Source organism: Jaculus jaculus, chromosome 1 (genome assembly GCF_020740685.1).
Source record: "Jaculus jaculus isolate mJacJac1 chromosome 1, mJacJac1.mat.Y.cur, whole genome shotgun sequence".
Classification (NCBI taxonomy): domain Eukaryota; kingdom Metazoa; phylum Chordata; class Mammalia; order Rodentia; family Dipodidae; genus Jaculus; species Jaculus jaculus.
In genome coordinates this window covers 223,188,058-223,204,879 of record NC_059102.1, presented here as the reverse complement: position 1 = coordinate 223,204,879, position 16,822 = coordinate 223,188,058, and the positions used below count along the sequence as shown (strand labels likewise).

At 46.2% G+C, this 16,822-nt stretch overlaps 2 protein-coding genes across 10 annotated transcripts in view; one reads left to right on the top strand and one right to left on the bottom strand.

Moving 5' to 3' along the window:
* Sugp2 (SURP and G-patch domain containing 2) overlaps nucleotides 1–9,200 on the bottom strand; it is an 88,663-nt gene extending 79,463 nt beyond the window's left edge. For 4 of the 5 annotated variants that reach the window (XM_045147804.1, XM_045147790.1, XM_045147813.1 and 1 more), the window contains exons 1-2: nucleotides 9,098–9,200; nucleotides 4,048–4,179 (exon numbers count right to left, since the gene is read on the bottom strand). In XM_045147804.1, the coding sequence (XP_045003739.1) occupies nucleotides 4,048–4,168 (121 nt within the window). In that variant the 5' untranslated portion in view covers nucleotides 4,169–4,179; nucleotides 9,098–9,200. Of the gene's footprint in view, nucleotides 1–4,047; nucleotides 4,180–8,776; nucleotides 8,847–9,097 lie in introns of those variants that run through there. The other variant, XM_045147798.1, reaches the window with a different exon arrangement.
* Nucleotides 8,932–16,822, top strand: part of Armc6 (armadillo repeat containing 6) — a 32,179-nt gene continuing 24,288 nt past the window's right edge. For 2 of the 5 annotated variants that reach the window (XM_045147833.1, XM_045147821.1), the window contains exon 1: nucleotides 8,946–9,265. The gene's annotated coding sequence lies outside the window, so the exon portion shown is untranslated. Of the gene's footprint in view, nucleotides 9,266–10,990; nucleotides 11,011–16,822 lie in introns of those variants that run through there. The other 3 variants (XM_045147827.1, XM_045147864.1, XM_045147852.1) reach the window with 3 other exon arrangements.

Below are 16,822 nucleotides of genomic sequence, written 5' to 3'. Positions count from 1 at the left end.
GCACTTTACCAACCTGAGTGCATGCTACAAATCCATTTAAAATGTGTGAGGCACAAAAACAAAGACAAATTGGGCACAGTGGTGCACGCCTTTAATCCCAGCACTCAAGAAACAGAGGTAGGAGGATCACCATGAGTTCCAGGCCATCCTGAGATTACATAGTGAATTCCAGATCAGCCTGAGCTAGAGTGAGACCCTACCTCGCAAAACCAAAACAAACGAACAAACAAAACCAAAACGACCACACCCCCTACACCCCCAACCCAAAAAACAAAACCAGAGCTGAGCCAGGTGTGGTGGCCAATTCCTTTAATCTCAGCACTCAGGAGACAAGAGGTAGGAGGATTGCTGTGAATTTCAGGCCACCCTGAGATTACATAGTAAATTCCAGGTCAGCCTGGGCTAGATAGAGACCCTTCCTCAAAAAAACTGAAAAACCCTGGGCATGGTGGCACATGCCTTTAATCCCAGCACTTGGGAGGCAGAGATAGGAAGGTCACTGTGAGTTCGTTCGAGACCACACAGTCAATTCCAGGCTGGTTTGGGCTAGAAAACCAAAAAGAAAAAAAAAATTCCCCCCAAACCTAAACCAACCAAACAAAAAAGACCTGGACTGATGGCTGAGCAGTTAAAAGGTGCTTTCTTGCAAAGCCTGATTTCTCTGGTTCAATTCCCTACTACACAAAACGGTGCTTGCATCTGGAGTTCTGTTGGCAATGGTGGGAGGAATAGAACCATATTCATTCTTTCTCAAATACATGAATAATAGAAAAAAAAATCTGGGCATGGTGGTACACCTTTAATTCCAGTACTTGGAAGGTAAAAATAGGAAGATCACTATGAATTTGAGGCCAGCCAGGGACTGCAGAGTGAGCTCCAAGTCAACCTGGGCTAAAATGAGACCCTACCTAAAAAAAATAATAATAATAAAATTAATAAAAGTAAATTACCAAGATTTGGATCTAGGACCGTGTGAGCCCTTCCCCTGTCTGCCAATTAATGGTTGCTGGAGAGGGATAGCCACTGGTAAGTTATTGCTAGTGCTTCTATAAATAATATCCCCCACATGCTCAGGCAAACAGCCCTAGTTAAACTCAGTGAGTCACCAATAAATAAATAAATAAATAAATAAATAAATAAATGAAATGAAAGACATGAAAGGAAGAAGAGATTATTTTTTTAAGATTTATTTTCATTTATTACAGAAAGAGAGAATGGGTGTGCCAGGGCCTCTAGCCACCGCAAACAAACTCCAGATACATGTGCCACCATGGCTTAGGGACTTGGAGAACTGAACCTGGGTCCTTAGGCTTCACGGGTAAGTACCTTAACCGCTAAGCCATCTATCCCTCCATCCCAATAAGGGGTTATTATTTAAGGAAAGGGCCACTGTTAAGTGGGAAGTGGATAAGAGAGGGTAATGAGGGTACATATGATGAAATATATACATGTATGAAAATGTCAACCAAACCCATTATTATATATAATACATGGTAATAAAAAAAACCCTAAAAATCAAATAAACAGAAAAACAACCCTAGAAGATCTATAAGCATCAGGTCTGCATTTGTCCTGAGGGTCATTTGCCCCAAAGCTACGTAGTAGGAGTCCCCCACACACAAACATCAGACACAGGCTCCTTAATTTGTCACGAGTGCCACCCATTCTTCCTGTCTATCCTATCCCTACAGGCAGGTGGGTTCCAAGCTCTAAGACAGCCCAGTGTTTTCACTGTGCCTGGCACACTTTGGGTCTCCATCAACAGACAGCTCTACAGAGGTTGCTTGCCCTCACTGCCTCCTGGGGAAACTTCAGGCCACACTGCCACCATGAGGCAGAAGTTATGGTCAAAACACACCCATCACAGCTGAGCAGGCCATAGCCCAGTGCCTAACTGAAAGGTCCACCTGACCAATCAACCCACTCTAGAGGGAGGGAGGCAGGCAAGAGGAAGTGGTCAGAGAGAAATAAGCCACATCTAGAGAAGCCAAGGCGGAAAGTGCAGTACCTGTCCAGGCAATTACTTATTTACATACTACAAATCTCTAAGAAGGAGCTGGAAAGATGACTCTCTCCTCTCTACTTGCAAGTAAGTAAAAAATATTCAAAAACAAACAAAAGAGGTCAACCATGGCAACAGTGGACCTCAGGCAGGTCTCAAGGAATTTCTTTCTGATGTTTGAGCTTTTCTTTTTTTTCCCCCTGAGACAGGGTCTCACTCTAGCTCAGGCTGACCTAGAATTCAATATGTAGTCTCAGGCTGGTCTTGAACTCACAGCAATCTGCCTACCTCTGCCTCCCAAGTGATGGGATTAAAGGCATTGCACCATCATGCCTAGCCTCTAAGGTTTGAGCTTTTGAATTAGAATCTATAACCTAGTAATAAAAGATCTAATGAGGGCTGGAGAGATGGCTTAGCAGTTAAGGCACTTGCCTGTGAAGCCTAAGGACCCAGGTTTGATTCCCCAGTACCCACACAAAGCCAGATGCACAAAGTGGCACATATATTTGGAGTTTGTTTGCACTGGCTAGAGGCCCTGGTGCTGCTCATTCTTTATCTCTCTGGAATAAATAAATAAAAATATTACAAAAATAAATCTAATGTGGGCTGGAGAGATGGCTTAGTGGTTAAGCACTTGCCTGTGAAGCCGAAGGACCCTGGTTCAAGGCTCAATTCCCCAGGACCCATGTTAACCAGATGCACAAGGGGACGCATGCATCTGGAGTTCGTTTACAGTGGCTGGAGGCCCTAGTGCGCCCATTCTCTCTCCCTCTCTCTGTCTGCCTCTTTCTCTCTCTGTCTGTCACTCTCAAATAAATAAATAAAAATAAACAAAAAATATTAAAAAAATAAATGTAATGTGTCTAGAATGCCAGCACTCAGGAGGCTGAGCCAAGAAGATGGAGAATTTGAGGATAGCCTGGAAAGAAAGAGCTGGAGAGGTGCCAGGAAGCAGCAACATGCTAAGAGGCCACAAAATGCCATGCTCTTGTGCAAATACAAGTTTCTTTCTTTGACAAGGACTTACTGAGTACCTACATGTGCATGTGCTATACCAGACACCCATGCTGCAGGGAAAGGGGGTGGGTCAGAGGCAGAGCCTTTGTCTAGCATATTCCAGGCCCTGGGTTCCATCCCAAGCACAGTAAACAAAACAAGTTCATACAGACACAAACATAAACGTTCCTTATATATATTTTTTCTATTGGGTGAAGTGGTGGACAGGAGGAAATGCCACTGTCAGACATGTCAACCTGGAGGGCAATACTGTTTGCAATGCATCGAGCAAGCAATGCATGGCATGCAGGGCCAGTTCATGCAGTCTGGACAAAGCCCTGTGGCAGGGCAGTGTGGGCCACCATACACAGCAGGAGCAGCGGGGAAGGGGAGGCGCAGCTGTGGAAGGTACTGCCCACCCTTACCACCTGCTGCAGTTTGCAGGGTCCCTCATCCTGACATCCTCATTTCATTAATGAGAACACAGCTGGCTTGTACATCAGCATGTGTGAAGGGCCTGGATGTTCTGATGCTTAGCAGTTAGGGAGCCACTAGAGAGGCAAATGAAAGGGTTGCTAGCTCAAGTCAGGCCCCAGGAAGGATTCTGTCTTTTTCCAGGGGAGATGGAGAGCTAGGAAAGGCTACTGCACAGGGAAGAGATCACAGGAGTCAAGAGTGAATCAGGTGTGATGTGATGTGTGGGGCTTAGGAGATGGCTCAGTTGGTAAACTTCTTGACACACAAGTGTAAGGACCAGATTTCAGATCCACATAAATGCCTCACTAGTGGGTAAGGCCCTAAGGGCCTGCCTGTAATCAAAGCACATGGGAAGTAGATTCAAGGAATTCCCAGGGTAAGCTGGCTAGACTAGTTGAATCAGAGAACTTTGAGTTCAAGTAAGAGACTGTTTCAGTAGAGTGCAATCAAGGAAGATACCCAATGTCAACCTCTGGCCCCCACATGCATATATACACACATGGGCCCACATACATACAAACATTCACATATACACATGCACACCGCACACATAAACATACCAAAAAACTTACCTTGAGCTTTAAACTGAAGAGATTCTCCCACAGCTTCACTAGTGGACTCGCCATGGTACCGTTTGGATTTCTCTTGTAGTACAGCATCCAAAGACTCCTGTGCAATTCGCCTTGCTGCCATGTTTCTTTGCCCTACAGTGAGAGAAGACATGTTAATAATGACATGTCCTGCTCCAAACCTAAGTCCTGGGACTTCAAGGGTAAGCTAGATTTTTTCACAGGGCCACTGTCCACCTGCAGGTCATACATAGGTGAGCTACTGGCTGACAAGGAGCCTCTGTGAGCCTGTATCCTTGGGATGTGATAAGAGGCTCCACAAAGGCAGTTCTTGAGTTCTGACTGGGGAAGGGGTTTCAGAATCCACTTCACCTATGAGAAGCCTTTGGACACTTGCAGCCCCCATCCAATGACAAATGGCTAGTGAAAGTCCACCATCACAATGCTAGGTCTCAGTGCAGGATCTTGTGTTTCTTGCAAAACATACTGAAGAGGTTGGTCCCATTATGACTGACACTATACCACAGTGGCAGTTGGGTATAGTGGGACAGGCCTGTGATCCCAGCACTAAGAAGAGACTGAGGCAGAAGAATTTTGAGTTCTAGCCAGTCTGGACTACATAGTGAAGTCTTTTTATTTTTATTTTCAAGGTAGGGTCTTATTCTAGCTCAGGATGACAGGGTGGCCTTGAAGTCACAGTGGTCCTCCTACCTCTGCCTCCCAAGTGCTGGGACTAAAGGGGTGTGCTACCACACCCGGCTTCTTTTTTTTAAAATATTTTTATTCATTTATTTGACAGAGAGAGGCAAAGAGAGAGTAAGAGAGGGAGAGAATGGGTGCAGCAGGGCCTCCAGCCACTGCAAATGAACTCCAGCTGCATGTGCCGCCTTGTGCAACTGGCTTATGTGGGTCTTTTGGCACCACTGGCAAGCATCTCAACCACTAAGCCATCCCTTCAGCCCAGAACTTGTCTTAAAAAAAAAATAAAAGGGGGAGCTGGATGTGGTGGCGCATACCTTTAATCTCAGCATTTGGGAGAGGTAGGAGGATTGCTGTGAGTTCAAGACCAGCCTAAGACTACAGAGTGAACTCCAGATTAGCCTAGGCTACAGCTCAAACTTTACTCAAAAACCCAAAAACAGGGGCTGGAGAGATGGCTTAGTGGTTAAGTGCTTTCCTGTGAAGCCTAAGGACCCAGGCTTGATTCTCCAGGTCTCACATAAGCCAGATGTACATGGTGGTGCATGTGTCTGGAGTTTGTTTGCAGTGGCCGGAGGCTTTGGCGCACCCATTCTCTCTTTATCTATCTGTCTCAAACAAACAAAAAACTGGGGCTTAGCTGGGCATGGTGGCGCATGCCTTAAATCCCATCACTCTAGAGGCAGAGGTAGGAGGATCGCTATGAGTCCGAGGCCAGCCTGAGACTACATAGGGAATTCCAGGTCAGCCTGAGCTAGAATGAGACCCTACCTCAAAAAAACAAAAAACAGGGCTGGAGAGATGGCTTAGCGGTTAAGCGCTTGCCTGTGAAGCCTAAGGACCCCGGTTCGAGGCTCAGTTCCCCAGGTCCCACGTTAGCCAGATGCACAAGGAGGCGCAAGCGTCTGGAGTTTGTTTGCAGAGGCTGGAAGCCCTGGTGCGCCCATTCTCTCCCTCTCCCTCTATCTGTCTTTCTCTCTGTGTCTGTCGCTCTCAAATAAATAAATAAATAAATAAATAAATAAATAAATAAAAAAACAAAACAAAACAAACAAAAACTGGTGCTGGAGAGATGGCTTAGCAGGTAAGGTCCTGGAAACCTGTATTTTCTCTCTCAAATAAATAAATAAATAAAAATTTTAAAAATGGCTGGAGAGATGGCTTAGGGGTTAAGGCACTTGCCTGTAAAGCTTAAGGACCCAGGTTTGATTCACTAATACCCACATAAGCCAGGTGCACAAGGTGATGCATGCATCTACAGTTTGTCTGCAGTGGCTCTTTCAAATCAATTAAAATATATACTAAAGCTGGGCATGGTCTTTAATGCCAGCACTCAGGAAGCAGAGGTAGGAGGGTCACTGTGAATGGGAGGCCACTTTGAGACTACAGAGTGAATTCCAGGTCAGCATGGGCTAGAGTGAGACCTGACCTCGAAAAACAAACAAATGAACATAAGAACCTGGAACCTGGTGGTATACACCTGTAACTCTTTTTTAATTTAATTTTTATTAGCATTTTCCATGATTATAAAAAAATATCCCATGGTAATTCCCCCCCTCCACACTTTCCCCTTTGAAATTCTATTCCCCATCATGTTATCTCCCCATTTATAACTCTTAATCTAGCTGTTTAGGCTGAGGCAGGACAGTAAATTCAAAGCCTGGGTTACATACTGAACTCAAGACCCACTTGGGTAACATGAGATAAGTTGGTTGTATGTGAGCATGCATGTGTGTGATCATTTTTTTTTTTTTATGAGGTAGTCTTATTTTATTAGCCTAGGCTGATCTGGCACTCACTCTGTAGACCCATGCAGGCCTTGAACTCACAGCAATTCTCCTACTCCTGCCTCCCAAGTGCTGGGATTACAGTGATTTTTTTGTTTGTTTGTTTGTTTGTTTGTTTGTTTTGAGGTAGGGTCTCGCTCTAGCCCAGGCTGACCTGGAATTCATTATGTAGTCTCAGGGTGGCCTCAATCTCAAGTCCATCTTGCTATCTTGGCTTTCTGAGTGCTGGGATTAAAAGTATGTACCACCATGCACAGCAGTGATTGCTTTTGCTTTCCCCCCCCCCCCCCAAGGTAGGGTCTCACTCTAGCTGAGGCTGACCTGGAATTCACTATGTAGTCTCAGGGTATACTCTAACTCACAGTGATCCTCCTACCTCTGCCTCCTGAGTGCTGGGATTAAAGGCATGCGCCACCAATGGCCAGCTAAATTAAATTTTTTTTTTTTTAAAAAAGCAATCACTAAGCTGGGTGTTCGAGGCCATGAGTTCAAGGCCACCCTGAGGCTACATAGTGAATTTCAGGTCAGCCTGTGCTAGAGACCCTACCTTGAAAAAACAAAAACTACATTTTTTAAAATTATTTGAGAGGGAAGAGGAGAGAAAGAGATAGAAAATGGGCACATCAGGGCCTGTAGCCACTGCATACCAACTCCAGACCCATATTCCACCTTTTGCATCTGACTTTACATGGGTACTGGAGAATCAAACCTGGGTCCTTTCGCTTTGCAGGCAAGTTCCTTACCTACTGACCAATCTCTCTAGCCCCCAGTGATGATGATGATGATGATTATTATTATTATTATTATTTTGGGACTGGATTTCATGTAGCACGGGCTGGCCTTGAACACTTGCTTCTCCTGCCTCTATCTCCCAAGTGCTGGGATTACAGTCATGTGCCACCAGTCCAGGCTCTAGAGAACCTGTTTTGTTAATCTTTCATCTTCTGAGACAAATTCTTTTTTTTTAAGGACTTTAAATTTTTATGTTGTTTATTTTTTATTTGACAGGGACAGTGAGAGAGAGAGAGAGAGAGGCAGTAAGAGAGGGAGAATGGGTGCACTAGGGCCCCCAGCCACTGCAAACGAATTCCAGATGCATGTGTCACCTTGTGCATCTGGCTTATGTGGGTACTGGGGAATCAAGCCTCAAACCGACGTCCTTAGGCTTCACAGGCAAGAGAGCTAAACCACTAAGCCATTTCTCCCGCCCGAGACAAATTCTTTTTATTAAACTTTTTATTGACAGCTTTCATAAATATAGACAATAAACCATGATAAACCCCACCCCTATTGTCCCCCTCTGAAACCTCCCCTTCATTGAATCCCTTCTTCTTTCCAATTAGTCTCTCTTCTGTATTGATGTCATCATCTTTTCCTCCTATTATGAAGAGACAAGTTCTTTTTATATCGCTTTGGCTAGCCTGAACAAGTGATCCTGCTGCTGTCTCTGCCTCCATATCCAAAGTGCTGAGATTATAGGCGTATGCCACAACACTCAGTTTGAGACCTTATCCAAATGGGGGCGGGGAAAGAATGACATTACACAGAGAAATTGAAAAGCAGACTTGGGGCTAAGTGAACCACCCAAGGTCAGACATTATGGGCTCGAACCTGGCTAACAGAGTACTGGGAATGGAGATTAAAGCCTGCAAGAGAATAGGAAAAAACTGGGCAACATTTAGGGATTGAGTGGTTTGGTCCACATCACTAACAGATCTGTCCTACAACATTTCCAACTTCAAGAACTAAACCTGTCTTATGGTCATTTATCACACCCCCATTTTCCCACGCCTAGGCTATTTTTCCGGGGCGATCCTTGTTTCCTGCTGGACAAGGACAGGGTATCTGCGTCAGGTTGTCCTGGGTTCAAGTCAAGCGACCTGACCTTTCTGGGACTCGATGTCCCCATCCACGGAGTGGGCAGTATTTAACACCGGGGGTCACGGCAGGTAAGGGGTCTGATGCCAAGCCGGCTCACCGTTACGCCGCACGAGCTGGGGCAGCTCGGGGCTCGAGCGCAATGAATGGACGAGTGACTCTTCAGATTTATTCGGACCCCTTGCGGCGCGACCCGCTTTCGCCCAGTCTCTGAGGACCCAGTAAAGCTCGAGCTGGGCCCCGGGAGGCCGCAGCCCGAACCTCAGAACGCACGGGCCTCCCAAGCGCCATGACGGCGTCCGCGGCCACCCGGAGCCTCCCCTCCACCCCCGGGCCGGCCACCCTGGACACTGGGGACTGGGCCTTACCCCGAACCCACAGCGCGAGGAGCCGCCCCCGCCGCTACCGCCGCTGCCGCCTCGCCCGCCGCCTCGCAAGGCGGGGATATGCAAATGAGCCAACGGTCTCCGCAGCGCCGCGCCGGCGCAGGCCGCCGCCTTGCCCTGCTGCGCAGGCGCCGACTGCCGCTGCCAGCCACCCTCTGGCGCAGGCGCGCTGCCCGCTTCTCAGAGCGGACTCTCCCCAGGTATAAAAAAATCCCATCTGCGGAGAGCAACAACGGTGAGCAACCCGGAAGAGCCAGCAGACAGGCCGCGCTAACGCGAGCTTGGTGTTTCTCTTTGTTTTACCTGAGCTCGTGATCACCTCTGGTTATCCTGGGAACGATCTGCCCAAGCAAGGAAAGGCGAGGCGGGGCCACTGCGCCTGCGCGCGTACGGCAGCCGGAAGGAGACACAGGCGGTGCCGCGAGTGACAGCTGCGAGACCCACCCTTTCCCACGTGGCTGCAGAGACTGGGTGAGAAGCTGTGGCCAGTGTACTGGGCTCCGCCGCGCGCGTAGTAGGGAGTGGGCGTCACGGGGTTTGGCTGGTGGCCGTAGCGCGACCCTTGGGGACTTGGTTTTTGGGGAAAAGACGGAAGTTGCTTGCAGACTAAATGCCTGGTTTCTCTGGCGTCCGATTCATTTTATACTTTCTTCAGCTCTGTACTGAGCGCCTATTGGCGTGTTCAGTTCTGTTCTGGGTAGTAGGAGTAGGAGGCTCGGTGGTACATAAATAGAGGAAGAAGAAACGAACCAGGTCTCTGTAGGTGCTGGTGACACAAGTCACCAGCTTGTTAGGCCATATGTTATGGAATTTAGCGTGACACACACACACCTGCCTTCCTAGTACTCGGGAGGCTGAAGCAGGAGCGTTGCCGCGAGTTCGAGGCCAGCAAAGGTTACATAGAGAGACTCAGCTCAAATAAACAAGAACTGGTCGTGGTGGCGCTCCTTTGTAATCCCTACATTTAGAAGGCAGAGGCAGAAGGATCAGGATTTCAAAGACAGCCTTGGCTACAAAGAAAGGTAAAGGCCAGACTGGGCTACATGAGACCGGGTCTCACCAGCACCACCCTTGAAAAAAATACGAATGATGGTATGGGAGAGTGGGGCTGCTTTGACTAGGGTGAGGCTTGTTGTTTTTCAAAAGTAAAAGGGTTCTATTTGAAGTTCTAGGAATTTGCATTTGAGAAACAGGTTCATGTAGCTCTGGATCAGTTTTCCAAGGCAGGAGTCAGCGTCTGTATAAACTATGGAATGTTGAGATAGGGGCGGCATGACAGGTAAAAGACTTAAACAGAAGGGCAGCATCCTTAAAACAATGAGCATCCTGAGGTTCTGAGCATTGTGTAACTCAGGTACTTCTTGATTCTTAAATTGCTTGCTCCCCCCTCCCCCGAGGTAGGGTCTCTTTCTAGCTCAGGCTGACCTGGAATTCACTATGTATTCTCAGGGTGGCCTTGAACAAACTCAAGGCGATTCTCCTACCTCTGCCTCCCAAGTACTGGGATGAAAGGCCTGCACCACCACGCCCGGCTATTGTCTTGTAATTTTTTTTTTTTATGAGAGATTGAGACTTGGCACATCAGGGCTTCTAGCCACTACAGTTGAACTCCAGATGCATATGCCACCTTGTGTGCTTGTGTCACCTTGTGTGTCTGGCTTACATGGGATCTGGAGAGCCAAACATAAGTCTTTAGGCTTCTCAGGCAAGCACCTTAACCACTAAGTCATCTCTCCAGCTTGCATTGCTTGCTTTTTAAGAGAGGGTCTGGCTCCATAGCCCAGACTGATTCTCCTGCCTAATATCAGCACTCCTTTGAGTGTTGGAACCCCAGGCCTGAGCCAACAGGCTAACCAGAGAGGTTTTGAAGTATTTTCCTTGGATGAAGGACAGGGAAGCAAAAACATGAATTGTCTACACAGAGGGACTGATGGTTAAGAGTTGGATTCTTTTTATAAAAAAATATATTATTTATTTGTTTATTTCAGATAGAGAAGGAGGGAGAGAGCGAGAGAGATAATGGGCATGCCAGGGCCTCCAGCCACTGCAGACGAACTCCAGATGCATGCGCCACCTTGTGCGTCTGGCTGATGTGAGTCCTGGAGAGTCGAACCTGGATCCTTTGGCTTAGCAGTCAAACGCCTTAACTGCTAAGCCATCTCTCCAGTCCAAGAGTCGGATTCTTGCACACCTGACATCCTAGTAGTCTTCAGGAGGTAGGGGCAGGAAGTTAGGACTTTGAGACCAACCTTGGCTACATAGTAAGTTCAAGGCCAGCCAAGGCTACATGAGAACTTATGTTAAAAAATAACAGTTGCTGAGCATGTTGGTGCATGCCTTCAAACCCAGCACTTGAGAGGCAGAGGTAGGAGGATCACTGTGAGTTCAAGGCCACCCTACATAGTAAATTCCAGGTCAGCCTGGGCTAGAGTGAGACCCTACCTCCAAAAACCAAAAAAAAAAAGAATAATAGGGTTGCAAATGAACAATGACAGCTTCCAAAGGGAAAAAAGATAATAAAGCCAGATGCAGTGGCAGGCCATTAATCCCAGCACTCAGGAGGCAGAGATAGGAGGATCACTACAAGTTTGAGGCCACCCTGAAACTACATAGTTAATTCCAGGTCAGCCTGGAAATAATGGGCTAAGGAGATGCTCGGTGGGTAAAGTGCTTACTTCACAAGCATGGATACCTGAGTTTGATCCCCAGCACCCATGCAAAATGCTGGACATGGTGGTGCACACTTGTGATCTTAGCACTGGGGAGGTGGAAACAGGATCTCTGGGGCTTGTTGGCTAGCTAGTGTAGTCTAGTGAGTGAGCTGCAGGTGAATGAGAGACCCTGTCTGAAAGGAGGATAGTGTTTTTTTTTTTTTCAAAGTAGGGTCTTGCTCTAGCCCAAGCTGACTTGGAATTCACTATGTAGTCTCAGGATGGCCTCAAATTTCTAGCAATTCTCCTACTTCTGTCTCTAGAGTACTGGGATTAAAGGCATGCGGATGGTGTTCTTGAGAACAACACATGAGGTTGTTCTCTGGCATACATACACACATATCATCATCATAAAATAGTCACTGAGCACTTGTTTGAAAAACCTGTTGGCTTGTGTTTAATTCCCGAGCATCCATGTGTAGCTGGATGCATAGTGGTACATGTGTGCAGTGCAAGAGATCCTGTCATGTTCACACATATATATTCATAAATAAATAATTTTCATTAAATGTTGATAAAAGACTGACTCTAGCTAAAGGGGCAGGAAAGTTTTTTTTTTTTTAAACAACTACTTATTTATTTGAGAGAGAGAGAGAGAGAGAGAGAGAGAGAGAATGCTCATGCCAAGGCCTTCAGCCTCTGCAAACGAATTCCAGAAACATGTGCCGCCATGTGCATCTGGCTCACGTGGGTCCTGGGGAATTGAACCTGGGTCCTCTGACTTTGCAGGCAAATACCTTAACTGCTAAGCCATCCCTCCAGCCCAGGAATTTTTTTTTTTTCGAGGTAGGGTCTCACTGTTGCCCAGGCTGACCTGGAATTCACTATGGAGTCTCAGGGTGGCCTCGAACTCATGGCAATCCTCCTACCTCTGCCTCCCGAGTGCTGGGATTAAAGGCGTGCACCCCCATGCCCAATTTAGGAAATGTTTTTTAAAAAGATAAGTGGGGGCCGGATGTAGTGGCACATGCCTTTAATCCCAGCACTTGGGAGGCAGAGAGGTAGCAGGATCATTGAGAGATCCAGGACAGCCTGGGGTTACAAAGTGAATGCCAGGACAGCCTGGGCTAGAGTGAGACTTACTTTGGGGGGGAAAAAAAAACCAAAAATGGAAAAATGGCTTAGGGGTTAAGCCATTTGCCTGCAAAGCCAAAGGATCCTGGTTCGATTCTCCAGGACCCACGTAAGCCCGATGCGCAAGGGGGCACAAGCATCTGGAGTTCATTTGCAGTGGCTGGAGGCCCTGACATGCCCATTCTCTCCTTCTCTCTTTCATTCTCTCTCTCTCTCAAATAAATAAATAAATAAAATATCCTCAGCAAAAGAAACACCTCTGGAGGCATCACCATACCTGATCTAAAGCTACATTACAAAGCCATAGTAATAAAAACAGCATGGTACTGGCATAAAAACAGGAGTATAGGCCAATGGAATAGAATGGAAGACCCAGACTGTGTGTCAAGTAACTACAGCTACTTGATATTTGACAAAGGTCCTAATAATACAGGCGGGTAAAAAGACAGCATCTTCAACAAATGGTGCTGGACAAACTGGATAACCATATGCAAGAAATTGAAACTTTATCCCCACATCTGGCCATGCACAACAGTCAATATAACACCAGAAACTCGGCTACTACTGGAAGAAAAGTTAGGAGGAACATTCCATGATTTAGGAATGGGAAAATACTTCCTGAACAAAACCCCAGTAGCTCAGGATCTTAAACAATCACTCAATCAATGGGATCTTATGAAGCTGAAAAGTTTTTCACAGACAAACATACAGTAAGCAGAGCCAATAGATTACCCACAGAATGGGAGAAACTATTTGCTGAATATCCAACTGACAGAGGCCTAATTTCTAGAATCATTGAAGGACTCAAAAACCTAAACAACAAAAAGTTAAACAACCCACCCACAAAATGGGGCAAGGAACTGGACAGGCAGTTCACAGAGGAAGAAATACAAATGGCAAACACACACCTAAGGAAATGTTCATCATCCCTAATCACTAGGGAAATGCAAATTAAAACTACTATGAGATTCCACCTTACCCCAGTAAAGATAGCAAACATCAAAAAATCAAATGCAAACAAATGCTGGTGAGGATGTGGAGAAATAGGAACCCTCATCCACTGTTGGTGGGAATGTAAAATGTTACAACCACTTTGGAAAGCCATATGGAGACTTCTAAAAAAAAATTGACTAAAGAGTTATCAACAGACCCAGTTATTCCCTTACTGGGCATGTACCCTAAAAGCTCCACACCTCAGCTCAGAGAGATTAGCTCAACCATTTTTTAGCTGCTCAATTTGTAATAGCCAAGAGCTAGTGTCAACCCAGATGTCTATCATTAAACTCTCTCTAAAATACAATGGTTATCACATTTACTTGGTGCTAACTTTACTCTTTTTTTTTTTAAATTTTTTTTTTTAATTTATTTGAGAGCGACAGACACAGAGAGATAGAGGGAGAGAGAGAGAATGGGTGCGCCAGGGCTTCCAGCCTCTGCAAACGAACTCCAGACGCGTGCGCCCCCTTGTGCATCTGGCTAACATGGGACCTGGGGAACCGAGCCTCGAACCGGGGTCCTTAGGCTTCACAGGCAAGCACTTAACCGCTAAACCATCTCTCCAGCCCTAACTTTACTCTTTATTGGAGAATCTGCTTCCCTTTTTCAGATAGACGCAGATCCTAGAGAGAACCACCCCATCATACTTCAAAAGGGCCCCAGCTGAAACTAAGAATAATTGGGGAAACATGCAAAAATGCTGTTTTCTTGTCAAACCGGGAACCAGCACAAGGTGAAGGAGATAGACACAGAGAACAATTAACTCCTACCAAACCAGAGATACAGAGGTGCCCAAGATCTCATTATGGAAGCAGACCTAATATGAACCCAATATGGCTCATGGAAATTTGTGGAAGAGGGGGTCGGAAAGGATGTCAGAGCCACACGTTGGGTCATGACACACAGAGACATTTCCTCCTACCCAAAACTAAAGGCTAACCCCACAATGCACGACCCATATACTCCAACAAGGAGGAGCCCTGTGGAGAGAGGAGGACAGGGAGGAGGCTAAAAATGGTACTAACTTGACTGTATTGAGTGACTTAAAAAAAAGAGAGAGAGAAAAAGATGGTTCAGTGGTTAAATCACTTGCCTGGAAAGCCTAATGACTCAGGTTCAATTCCCCAGGACCCACATAAAGCTCGATGCACAAAGTGGCGCATGCATATTGGTGTTTGCAATGGCTTGGGGCCCTGGTGTGCGCGCTCTCTCTCTTGCAAACAAACAAATCAAAATAAAAATATTTTTAAATTGTTTGTTTATTTGAGAAGGAGGCAGAGAGAGAGAATGGGTGCACCAGATGCATGTGCCACTTTGTATATCTTCTGGCTTATCTGAGTACTGGGGAATCAAACCTGGGTCCTTAGATCTCACAGGCAAGTGCCTTAACTGCTAAGCCATCTCTCCAGCCCAATAAAAATATTAAGAAAAAAATTTTTTTTTCCCAAGGTAGGGGCTCACTCTAGCTTAGGCTGACCTGGAATTCACTATGTAGTCTCAGGGTGGCCTTGAACTCACAGCGATCCTCCTACCTCTGCCTCCCGAGTTCTGGGATTAAAGGCATGTGCCACCATGCCCAGCAAGAAAAGTCTTAAACAGTGGATGCTGTGGCAGTTGTTTGTAATCACAGTCATCCCTACAGTGAGGAGGGAAGAAGGGAATCCAGTGCATACTCTGTGGCAAAAGCAGCGGAGAACAAGGTGAGACCCTGCTTCAAAGGAGGTGGAAGACAGGGACTTACTTACCTGAAAGTTGTCTTCTGACCTTTACACATGCACAGTAATACACATGCACCTATACTTACACACATCATATACACAGACACAACACACATATCAAAATGAGGAATGCCAGCCTTCCCCACCCTGTGCTTCCAGATGTTAGGAGGTCTAGCCCTATATACCTACTGCCATGAACCCTGCTATGCTTTCCTATTATATCTTCTGTCCTCTTAAATCAAGAGCCAGATAAATCCTTCCCATAAAAAAAAAAAAAAAAAAAAAAACAAGAAGTGGGGCTGGAGAGATGGCTTAGCAGTTAAGCGCTTGCCTGTGAAGCCTAAGGACCCCGGTTCGAGGCTCGGTTCCCCAGGTCCCACGTTAGCCAGATGCACAAGGGGGTGCACGCGTCTCGTTTGCAGAGGCTGGAAGCTCTGGCGCACCCATTCTCTCTCTCTCCCTCTATCTGTCTTTCTCTCTGTGTCTGTCACTCTCAAATAAATAAATTAATTAAAAAAAAAAAAAAAACAAGAAGTGGGCTGAGGAAGGAGGATCGCCCTGAGTATGAGGCCAGCCTGGGATACAGAGTGAATTCCAAGTCAGACTGGGCTAGAGTGAGACCTGCCTCTGTGGGGAGTGGGGAAGTGTGCCAGAAGTTGGTAGAGTGCTTGGCCTAGTATTCATGAAGCCTTGGTTTCCATCTCCAGCACCACGTGAACTAGAGGATCAGGAGTTCAAGGTCATCTTCAGCTATGTAGCAAGTTTGAAGGCCAAACTGGGCTACATGAGCTGCGGTGACAGTAAAGGCCAACCTTCCCCCCAAAAAAAAGAAAAGAAAGGAAAAGAAAAGGGGATTTACTTACATACCACAGCACAAATGAAACTGAACAGATCACAGTATTGTTATTTGGCAGCACTGGAGATGGAAACACCTTACACATGATAAGGAAGCCCTCTACCACTGAGCTGTGCCCCAGCCTTTTCTGTTACTCTGTCAAGGGCAGGCTGTTCCTGAACTCATAATCCTCCAGCCTCAGCATTGTGAATGGTTGGGATTTCAGTCATGTACCACCATGCACAGATAGTAACAAAAACAACATGGTGGTTGTTATTTTAGAAGAAGGTTTGAGAGAGGATCTCTGTAGCCCAGGCTGACCTGGAATTTACCATGATACTATACCTTAGCCTTCTGTGCGCTGGGATTAAAGGTGTGAGCCACTGTGGTCTGCTAAATTTTTGTGGGGGGGGTGTCTTTTTTTTTTAAGTTTATTTATTTGCAATCAGAGAAAAGAAAGACAAAGAGAAAGTGGGCATGCCAGGGCCTCCAACCACTGCAAGTGAACATATGCATGCACCACTTTGTGCATCTGGGTTTACGTGGGTACTAGGGAATCAAACCCAGGTCATTAGGCTTTGCAGGCAAACGCTTTAATCACTGAGCCATCTCTCCAGCCTGTATTTTTTTTTAAAACTATTTATTTATTTATTTGCAAGCAAAGAAATAGAGGGAAGACAGACAGGCATATAGT